Genomic DNA, 12,299 nt, shown 5'->3' with positions numbered 1-12,299 from the left:
TTCAAATATGAAATTTATTTAAATTAAATTTGAAAATTTTATCCATTTAATAATCGATCGGTTTGAATTATTACTTTTAGGAGAAAGAAAATTTTCCCAAGATATAAACATTGATATATAAATTGATATAAATTAGATCTTATTTGTTCGTCCTTTTATATTTTTTTTTTTTTTTATCTTTTAAATCTTTTATAAATTATACAGATGTAGTATAATTCATATACAGTATAATGTATATACAGTTATTTATATACATAATAATTTATATACATATTTATATTATAATATAATTTATATACAATATAATTTATATACATATTTATATTATAATATAAGTTATATACAATATAATTTATATAAATATTTATATTATAATATAATTTATATACAGTATACAGATATGTATCTGTATGTGTATGTATGTGTGTGTGTGTGTGTGTGTGTAAATATATAAATTCAAGTTTTTTTTACGTGAACGTTATTTATCTTCTTTTTCATAATTATTTAATATCAAAAAAATTTATGTTAAATTCCAAAGAGATTTGAAAATTTCATTGAAATATTTCATAGGCCGATCCATTTTATAATTTTAACGAACGATATTTATATATGCATATATAACTACATACATATATATATATATATATATATATATATATATATATATATAATTTTAAAATTATACAGTCATCGTCGACACGTGTAACTTATTTGCCCAGGAGTCAGGCCGAAACCAAAAAGTCCTGGCGCCTCTTTCGATGATTTATGCAACGAGGGCGTTCTTAACACGTACTAACTAAAAAGTAAAGCTACCGAAGGAGCAGCACTCTTCTACGACTTCCTTGTTATTTCGTGAACGAATAAATAGCTGTTTGCTTCTTTTGCGGCTTGTTTTCATAGATTAAGGTGAATTTCTTTTAGGCATCGAGAAAATAGAAGGATCACGTACACGTAACAGATGTTACTATTCGTCGTGTGAAATTTTATAATTCTCAGAATGTTTTCTTTTATCTCATTCATTCCTTTCTTTTTATCATTTTTCAAATTTTATTAAATTCAAATTATATTTAGATAATAATTAAAATATATCGAATGAATAAAATGTATTATACATCTTGCGATATTTATTGATCGTTGAAATTATTATTATTATTATTTTCTTATTTTGTTTCTCATCATTTATTTTTCTTAACAAATTTTATTCGATTAAAATTAATTAATTAATTAATTATATATATATATATAATTAATTAATTAATTATATATATATATATATATATATATATATATATATATATAAATTAGATATTGAATTAGAAAAGAGTAAATTTATATTCTATGAAATTTATTATTTTTAAAAATTATTTTTCTATAATTATAATGTTTATTTTGTTAACAAATGTTACTATCTATCTTACAATCAATTATTATATCAATAGAAGAAAAGGAAGACTATAGTAAAGATAGATAGATAGATAAAGAGAGAGAGAGAGAGAGAAAAAGAATGATGATAGACAATTGGAAACACATGTATTTTATTCAATAAACCGTATATAACAGGAAAAAAAATGTAAACAGTCTGTTTAATATGTCCCTGTACAGAATTTTCTTCGAATATCTTAGTAATAAAATTTGTTTGTACATATGTTGGTTTATTGATGAAAATGTTGATTAATATAAGGAGCTTCTATATATGATCTACGTACAATCGTGTAAATCACGATCTACGATGACGGAGAGAACGCGAATATATGTATATGTATTTATTTTATTACTATTATTATTATTATTATTATTATTATTATTATTATTATTATTATTATTATTATTATTATTATTATTATTATTATTATTATTATTAAAGGAAGTTTTTAAGCTCCTCAATTAAAAGTTTCTTAATTGATCTTAAAGGCACGCTTACGTCTAATCTAATTAATATATAGGAAGCTAATCGAAAACTATTATAAAGGGTAATATAGCGATAACAGATTTTTCATATACACATTCAACACGCTCATACACATACACACGCAAATATGAGTTATTTCATTGTTTTTTTGTAAGTATTATGTACACGTTCGTTTTTATATATATCATACAAAATGAAATGTTAAACGTCAGAATTGTTTAAATTGTTTATCGATCGATTGATTTATTTATTTGTAAATATTTTATTTCTCTTTTTTTTCCTTTCTTTTTTTTTTTATATCAAATTATATATTATCATTTAATAAATTAATTATTATAATTTCTTTTTTCCTTCCCTTATATATTTTTCTTCTTCTTCTTCTTCTTCTTCATTTTAATCGAAAATATCGAGACGAATTTTGATGAATATGGAAGAAAGAGGAAGGAAAATTTAGGATAGAGAAAAAGAGAGAAGAAAAAAAAAAGGGGGAAATGAAAAAAAAAAATAGAAAGAAAGAAAAAGAAATTAAGAAAAAGAAAAGAAAGAGAAGGGAAGAGTACAAAGGTCGGCAAGGTTTCTTCTTCTTCTTCTTCTTTTTTTTTTTCCTTTTTTTTTTTCTTTCTTTTTTTTTTTTACTTATAAGACGGTTATATGGTTATAAGGGATCAGACAAGAAAACCAAAGCTGGTTCACAGGATGTTGTCCTTCCTCCCGAGAGCACTTGGACAACGAACCATTCAGAGAAAACTAACGGTTTATCGTTACGAACACCATCCACTGTCTCCAAGAATATCGTGTCTTATTCTTTATATACTTTAAATCGGTTGTAAACATACGGATGTAAACATTTTATCAAATCAAATTATAAAATGATCCAATATGTTTTCTTTTTTTCCTTTCTCTCTTTCTTTTTCTTTTTTTTTTTTTTTTCTTTTATTTTTTCTATGGTTTGTTGTTAGGCTACTATTATCGTAATACTCGCGATATCGATATTTCTATTTCTATTTTTAATTCTATTTTAATTCATTTCGCTTTTTTTCTGTTTTATTTATTTTGTGTTTTTTTTTCTTTTTTTTTTTCTTTTTTTTTGTATTTTCTTTTTACTTTTTATCTTTTACTATCAGCATTCTCACGAACGTGCACGTATTAGATTTTACAATTAGAAGATCATCATTCTTTTTTTATTTTGGTTTTGTTTTTTTTTTTGTTATTGTTGTTGTTGATATGTTCGAAAATATTTCTGTGCTATTTTAAATATTGGCTCGTTTATATTATTACGTAGGCTTCTTCTTTTCTTTTCTTCTTTCTTTTTTTTTTTTCCTTTCTTTCTGGTATCGTGTGTTTTACCCTTCATTATATATATATATATATTTATATATATATATATATATATATATATATATATATATAAATATTATTATCGTCAATTCTAAGTAGATTATTTTATTTTCCACGTATTTTAAAAGATCAATCACATTTCATCGATCAGATGTACTTCAAAAAAAAAAAAAAGAAAAAAAAAAAAGAAAAAAAAATCAATCTCACATCATCGATTTCTATAGATCTCATGATCTTTTGAAATATTTTCGATAGAAATTTATTTATGTTTACGTTTCTTTTAATACGTGAATTTCAAAAGAGATTACAAAGTTCTACGTACAATTTTTAATCGGAATAGGAAGTAGAGACGGGGTGGTGCTGGTGAGGGAGGGTGTAGGAAGGATTTTATTTCATTAGAAATATATATATTTAAAGAGAGAGAGAGGGAGTGAGAGAGAGAGAGAGAGAGAGAGACAGAGAGAAAAGCATCGATCAATCTTTGGATATGAATATCTAATCGAATATAAAAGCTTTTGTGTGTTTTTCAAGTATAGTCTTATAGAGTTCTTATCAACGAAGTGTGCCTTATATATATATATATATTTTTTTTTTCTTTTTCTTTTTCGATAGGAGAGGAGGAAAGAGAAAAAAGTATATAACTATAAAATTTACATACATAATAGTAATAATGATATTGATATAGATTATTAGAAAAATTGCATGATTCGAAACTTATAGAAGAAAAAAAGAAATATATTAATATTTAAATTGATTTATAAGATTTTGAAGGAAGATAGATAATATTTGATTATAAAGCGATAGATTAAAATTTATATTTAACTATTTTTAAGTGGAAGAAATTTATATGTATATATATATGTATATGTATATATATATATATATATATATATATATATATATATATCAATAATTATAATAAATATAATATGAAAACAAACTGAATCGACTTTGCCTCTATCAATTATCTTCTCATCGATTTTATATAAATTAATATTTACATTTTGTGTCTAATAATCGAATGAATCAAATATTTATTTGACTAATACATTCGTAAAATATATATATACATATACACATATATATATATATATATATATATATATATATATATATATATATAATCCATTCTATATTGGCACATCGAAGAGGCAAAGATTAAGTTGTTTATTTAAATTTGTGCATTTCATTAATTATATAAAATTTCAAATGTGCGCCTAAATTTAATCATAATTAAAATAAACATTTAACGAAATCAAGCAAATCAGCGGAACAAATGAAATTTTCTTATTTGAAAAATATTTTGCAAAGTTGTTGATGATAATAGCACGGATTATTTGTTTGGAAAAAAAAAAAAAAAGAAAAAAACTTTTCTTTTTAATTCTTAAATTAACTAATAATAAATCTCTACGATTTGTATGATTTTAAATCGTTTAACATCATATTTCAAATTACGATTAAATCTAGATCATCAATGGCTAACCTTTGGAAGTTTAAATAATAATAATAATTTGGATTTTCATTAATAGTTACGAAGTCACTAGTCGATTAATGATCTTTCATATTCTAAATATGTATATTTAAAATGACTTCATATCTATATCAAGAATTGTAATTTTTAAAGGTAGAAAGACTATTGTTGTAGCTAACTGCAATTATCATTGTCATTAAAATTAGGGATTATAGTACAATTTGCATCTTACAATTACCCCTGATATAAAAATCTATCAAATGTCCATTACTAACATATTGATCAAAGTGAATAATGATTTTCACAAAAATTCGGCATAGATCAATAGGCAAGTCAATGTAGCATATATTTTCGATAAATTCACTCTTTTCTTTCTTCTTTTTTTTTCCCTTCCCTTTTATCTCGTTTTATCTTTTTTTTTGTTTTCTCCTTTCTTTTTCTTTTTGTTTTTTTTTTTTTTTTTTCTTAAGGCTTCAACATTTTCTAATCGTAGAAATCATCGCAAATATAAATGGTATATATTCCAAAAAAAAAAATAATTTATATTTAATAGTATGAATAATAACGTATCTTCGTGTAACAATAAATTATATAAAGGCATTATATGTAAAGATGTTAGGCAGTCAGAATATTAGTTTTGCATTTTTTTACAAGCTTTACAAAATTATTTGTCGAACACAAATCAAAGTGAAAAAGGGTGGTGATGGTGGGAGGGCGATGTGGGGGGGGGAAAAAAAGAAGAAGAAGAAGAAGAAGAAGAAGAAAAAGAAATCATATAAATAAGATTCCTCTTAATGTTCTAAGATTCAATATTATTCATACAAAATGTCTTAAAGTCTTGAGAAGCCTTAAGTGAGATGCATGCAGTCATCTTCCTACCATTTTATTTTCTTATTGAATACTTTTAAATCCCCAATCTACTCACTTTTACTATATTCTGTGGCAATGCTCCTCAATACATATTTTACTATAAAAGCAAATGCTGCAAAACCAATCAGAACAACGAGATTAGTAATTGCACCATGTAATGGACTTTGTTCTCTATGTAATTGATCTCGTATCAAGGAAGAAACTTCTGATGCGGTGGACTGATGCCTTGCCTGTTTTTCCAATTCTTTTCTACGTTCTAATTCCACTTTGATGATCTACAACAATATAACAAAAATATTAGAAAGAAATGATTTTATTTATTCAGTGTTATTTTTTTTCCGTCTTTTTTTTTTTTTTTTTTTTTTTTTTTTTTTTTTTTTTTTTTTTTAAATCACTTGCCTACTCAAAGAAAGGAAAAGAGAGAGAGAGAGAGAGAGAGAGAAAAAAGAAGAAGAGAAGAACAAAAAAAACAAAAAAATAGAATATTACTTCAACCGTCTCTGGAAATAATTCACAAAACATTTTGTCACGTAGATTATATTCCAAACTTTGCATTGCTAATTCCCTTTTTTCATAATCTGTTGTATTAATACTGCCAAAAGTCGGACTCTTTTCAATCTGTAATTAAAAAAAAAAATATATATATATACATAAAAAATATATATATATATTAATATCATAATCCAACCCTTATCATTTTCTAATATATAATATTATATTTGATTTTATATACCATAAAACTGAGTAATCCTGTTAGTATAGTTGATACACTCCAAGCTGGATTCCATGTGTCGGGATGAAAATCGGTATTTGATAAACAAAGTTTTGTATTAACCTTAAATCGGCCATTTGGTGTTGTCATATAAATGCTAGGAGGTTGAAATGGAAATTCTCCTGGAAATATAAGTTTTCCGTGATAAAATCCTCCTTCATAGGGTGTCTTCTCTGGTCCTTTCACTACATAATGCCTATGAAAAAAAAAAAAAAAAAAAAAGAAAAAGAAAAAAAAAGAAAAGGTAGAAATAAATGACTTTCATTATTCTGTGAAAAAAAAAAAAAGGAAACCATTCGAAATAATTCAAAAATATTTATCCATTACCATTCTAATATATTAGATGGTACCGGTTCTGCCAAAACATATGGCACAGGATCCTTTTTAAGACGTAAGTAATCCTGCTTTAAGCGAGCTGTCGCACTGTTAGGTTTTTTGTTCATTCTTACCATATATGCTGTAACTTAATGCAAAACCTTCGGACAATCCTTAATTTTCTTTTCTAATTTCTCACGTTATATTATAATAAATGAACATAAGAATAAATCAACATGAATAATATATTGATTTAACGTTTTTATATTAATTTTCAACAATAATTCAATAATAAAAATATATATTAATATTTTTATCATCTAATGTACAAATTTACGTATAAATAATTTCTCAGAATTAGGTTAGAAATTGTTGATTTACGATTTATCCATTGAAATCTAATAAAACTAATTGTCATGAGGAAATATAAATATCGAAAAATGATATAACGATAATATTAATATCATTAAGAAAATTATAACTTGCTCCGTTCTTTCGATGATACTATATAACCGTCCATGAATAATACTGAATGACACTGGATTTGACAGTAACGTCTCACACTACTTTCGTATGAGAAACATATGACTTCGAAATACTTCTACCAGAGTATTCTATGCAGTGCTGCCACGTTGTAGACTTTTAGAAAATTATATATATATATATACATGTACGTATGTATACATACATCATATATATAGTCATGTGTATATATGTATATATATGACTTGAAACGTGTAAGATTTGAGCATACAATAGATAGCATCGATGATCTTATCTATACTATATATTTTTTTGTATCCTTTTTGTTTTTAAATACATTCAATTTGATGATACTTATGATATTATAAATAATTTGACATGTAACGTATATATATGTATATAATATATATATACATATATATGTACATTATATATATATATATATATATGTTAAACATCAGAACAATATATGATCTTATATAATGTTTGATGCGTCCAATAATGAAATGTTTGTTACTGGTGAATTGAGCATAAGATCCGTGACAGTCTCCGCCTCCCACCGTCTGTCACTGAAGAGAATGGATAGCATTGTTGATAGTTCAACCATAAAACGTATTACTTTAAATGTTTTCCTACAAAAAGCTCAACGTGATAAATTTGATATACATTCAAATGTTATTATTATGTCCATTATATGTTTGTAATTATTGATAATAATTATATTTTTAATTAAAATGAGTTCACCAGTGTCAATAAGTAATTCTGCATCGCTAACTGGTAATAATGGAATGGAAACAGTAGTGGCAGTGGCACTTGGCGCGCTTGCTGCTGTTTTTCTTGGTGCTCTCTTAGTATTACTTGTCATTTGTCGTAGACAACGTTGTTATTATGTTAGTTGATTTCATTCAATTTAAATCCTTATAGATAAGATTATGTACAAAAAAAAAAAAGAAAAAAAAAATTATAATTTATTATAATATTTTAGAATCAAAAAGATTCACCAGATCTCAGTTCAGATTTATTAGAAGGAGAGAATAATCCTGGATTAGGTTTGGGTACATGGGAAAGTGAAGAATGGCTTGCCGGTGCTGAAAGGTATAATATATATATATATATATATATGTTTATAAATTAAAATTATTAAAGTTTTTTAAAAATATAATATATAAAAGATATGATCATTGAAATATTTATAGATGGGTCGATGATGCTACTGGTTTAGCACCACCTTGTATCGCTGTACTTCGTTCTTGTCATTCTTTGGCAGCAAGTCTTACTGCTATTGCAGGAACAGTAAATAGCAATACAGTACCATTGGAAATAGTAGATGTACGTATAATTTATATATTCTTTCAATTATTATAATATATCATTATTATATATTCTATATATGTATATATATTTTTATTGTTTTTAGGTTGCTAGAAGAATTCCACCTCGTGTCGATGATGTAGTACGAAGTTTATATCCACCTTTGGATGCTAGATTATTGGAAGCAAGAGTGGCTGCATTGGTATTAGCTGTTACTCATTTAGCGTTAGTAACTAAACACGGTGTTCCAAAAAGTCAAGCTAGAAAATTAACATTCATTGATCAGGCATTAAATGACATGGATTCACATTTGTTAATATTAAGAAATGCCGCGTTAGCGCAAGAAGCTGTATGTTCTATTCCAGCTTCTACATCGGTCTAAATTAATTTCATTGAATGGAGAACAGAAAATTAACAGTATTTATATAAAGGCTCTCTCTGTCTCTCTTTCTCTCTCTCTCTCACATACACACACATACACACACTCTGTCTCTGTTTCTATTGCCTTTATTTTATTTTATAAAAATATTAAAATATTTTAGAGATTTCTTATATAAATGTTTTATAGAAATGATCTACTTTATAGATTGACTATTATATTTTTGATATCCCATAAATAATTCGTTCAATTACGTATAACAACAAATCTTCCTGTAATGATCAACTGAGAATAATTTGCGATGGTAAACTCTCACGAAAAGACAGCTCTTAACGCCATCTACAGTATATTTTTGGAAACAAATTTATCATCTCGCAATTCAATTCAAATTTAAATTTAATAGAAAAGAAAATTATTTGTTTAATTTTTAATTAATTACTATTAACTAAACTAATTACAAATAGTAATCTAATAGTATTATAGTTAATTGTATAAAACTTTTATATATATATATATAAAATATAAATACATGTTACACGTGAATTCTTTAAATGTATTAAAAAAGAGGTTATAGCTAGAAATACACATGACATATGAAGATATATCGAAATAATGAAAAATAATAAGTATTGTTATATAAAAATTGATAAATGATATATCGTAGTTAAGATTTTATATATAAACGTAATGTCTTCCATATTAGATATATATTTTCTAACAATTTACATTGTCCTAATTCATAATGTTGCAACATGATATTGAATAAATCAAATTACGTTTTAAATAAATATCCTAAATTGCATTTTATTTTTGTAATAATACGAAGTAGAGTGTACATTGTATTAATTTATTTATAATTTACTTACTTTTTTTTTTTTAGTACAATGTATACATGAAATTATTATATATTCATTATGTGATAAATTATATATACATACATGCATACATACATAGATACATATATATATATATATATGTGTATATATGCAATGAGATATATAAAAAGAAAGAAAAGAAAAATTTCATAAAAATTATATGTTCTTTAATGTAAATAAATGTTTTGATATTGGATATTAAATAATACTTTTTATTTATTATATACCAAATATAATACATTGCATTGTAAATAAAAGATTAAACATTGGATATTCATTCAAGAATAAAATATTTCAATTAATTTTCGATTGATTTACAGTAGTGAACATTAATTAGAGAGTTTAAGGACTTTGATGAAACAAGATTTTATTTTGATCATATGAAAAAGCTTTAATTTTTTTCTTTTTTTTTTTAAATGAAACTTTGTTAAAATCGATTAAGAATTACGTCTATTCTCCTTGATCTTAGTATCAATGTAAATCATTAAAAAATCAGGGATAATGAATAGCTTTAAACAACGCTATACATATTGTATCTCATTTGTTTAAATATATTCTTTCTTTTTTTTATTATTGTACATTATCATCGTCATATACAATATAGAACACATTGCACACGTATATAATATTTAAGTATAAACTTGTTTTCTCTCTATTCTGATTATTATTATTAATTATTATTAATTATTAATTATTATTAATTATTATTATTATTATTATTATTATTATTATTATTATTATTATTATTATTATTATTTTTATTATCATTATTATTATTATTTTTGACAAATTAATCGACGAAATTGATGAGCGAGTTCATTAATAATAGTTTGTCCTGTTTGAACATAACAAAGTTTCGAATTGAATCAGAAAATGGGAGCATCGATTTACGGACATTAATAAGCACTTTCATTCATGGGCTAGTTCATGGTCACTCGAGCGTTATATGATAATCAATTGTAGATATATAATCAACGTATATTTCATTGTTTGAATTTAAAAGGCATCACTTGTACGAAAACTTTTATTTCCATGAAAATAATAATCGAAAACAATAGTTTTACGTCAGCAATTTATTCAGACATAATCCGTGAAAGATTTCAAAGTTAAAAGTTTTACTCAGCTTTTTCGAATTTTTGAAAAAAGATTTACCTTCTCTTCCTTTCTCTTTTGAAAAAAAAAAAAAAAAAGAGAAAAAAAATCGTGACGTCAAAAATATTGCGCCTTTTATTTCGAGAATAATTTATATATGAAAAAGGATTTATTTTATGCATAAACTTGTTCTCTACAATTTTTAAAAGTCGAATTAATGCTCGCTTAAATCTTCAGTTTTTTTTTTTTTTTTTTTTTTTTTTTTTTTTATAAATACAATCTTGTTCGTCAAAATCGATCAATTATCATGCCTGAATACTTTGTTCGCCACAAACAAATCACTGTTAACAGGCAGGGATAAATGAATAAAATAATAATATGAAACATTTAATTATATAATTAATAATTAATAATCGATGATAATTTAATTATTAGATTTTAAGAATAAAAAACATTTACGTTTTATAAATAGTTATTAATGATTATTTTTTATTTATGAGTAAGAAATAGTTCTTAATGATTATTTATTTAATTTTTCTTTGATAAAATCCTTTTGTCTTTTCTGATTATCATTGAGAACTTTGTTTTTAATATGTTCCTTGTAATTCAAAATATTATCATTTTATTTTGTAAACATTTGTAAAGATTAAATTTTCAATTTTAAATAATATTCAATTTCATTGATCATTTAATTCACTTGATAAGACTTTTTCATTATAAACTTTAAATAATCAATTTAAAATGTTTCCATTGTAAAAGAGAAAATTATTTTTCAACATCATGAAAAGAAGAAAAGATTCTATTTTGCTTATTTTTAACTTTCTTTCATATACATACATATATACATACATTGACCGACAATGATTAATATAATATAAAAGTATAGTCATCGTTAGACTATGGGTTTTCAGAAAGAGTTAATCTCTAAGTGATAAGACCCAACCGAGATCGATATTACATACGATATAATATATATATCATATATTTTGTAAGAATTATAACGAAGCACTTTTATATTTTTATTAATATTGATCATAGTTATGACATTGTATATATCATGCTTCGTATATTTTTTTAATTACATTATATAATTTTCCATTGAAAATAATATCGAAAATTATATTGAAATTATGATTGTTTAAAATATTTTATTATTGCATATAAAATGCATGCCTTTTGATAAGGATAGAGAGAGAGAGAGAGAGAGAGAGAGAGAGAGAGAGAGAGAGAGAGAGAGAGAGAGAGAGAGAGAGAGAAAATATCAATATCTGTTAAAAATTGTTTTTTTTCAATGTTTGATATCGTCAATTTTCAAAAATTGATATTGCCACGTGATATTATTTATAAAATTAAGGAATACTCAAGTTTATTAAAAGGTTTTATTAAAAAAAGATAATGGATTAAATTGAAAAATATTTCATATTTAATTTTATAATTAATTTGACTCTCTAAGATATGTATTGATTATTAAGATATATATATAT

General features: G+C 23.9%; 2 protein-coding genes across 2 annotated transcripts; one reads left to right on the top strand and one right to left on the bottom strand.

The window, feature by feature from the left end:
- Positions 1 to 4,905: 4,905 nt before the first annotated feature.
- LOC118444073 (ubiquitin-conjugating enzyme E2 J2) lies at positions 4,906 to 7,264 on the bottom strand. The gene is made up of 4 exons (XM_035871932.2): positions 6,688 to 7,264; positions 6,322 to 6,556; positions 6,078 to 6,206; positions 4,906 to 5,863 (listed from the first exon to the last, which is right to left on the bottom strand). The coding sequence occupies exons 1-4, from the start codon at positions 6,810 to 6,812 to the stop codon at positions 5,636 to 5,638; spliced, it is 717 nt and encodes a 238-aa protein (XP_035727825.1). The 5' UTR covers positions 6,813 to 7,264; the 3' UTR covers positions 4,906 to 5,635.
- Positions 7,265 to 7,659: 395 nt separating this feature from the next.
- Tmem98 (transmembrane protein 98) lies at positions 7,660 to 9,432 on the top strand. The gene is made up of 4 exons (XM_035871934.2): positions 7,660 to 8,048; positions 8,144 to 8,253; positions 8,355 to 8,487; positions 8,576 to 9,432. Exons 1-4 carry the CDS (start codon positions 7,893 to 7,895, stop codon positions 8,849 to 8,851), a joined length of 675 nt encoding a protein of 224 aa, XP_035727827.1. The 5' UTR covers positions 7,660 to 7,892; the 3' UTR covers positions 8,852 to 9,432.
- The last annotated feature ends 2,867 nt before the right edge of the window (positions 9,433 to 12,299 follow it).

This window comes from Vespa mandarinia, chromosome 21 (assembly GCF_050613455.1).
Source record: "Vespa mandarinia isolate Hongniang chromosome 21, ASM5061345v1, whole genome shotgun sequence".
NCBI lineage: Eukaryota > Metazoa > Arthropoda > Insecta > Hymenoptera > Vespidae > Vespa > Vespa mandarinia.
Note: the sequence above shows the minus strand (reverse complement) of the source record. Positions and strands in the feature narration are given on the sequence as shown.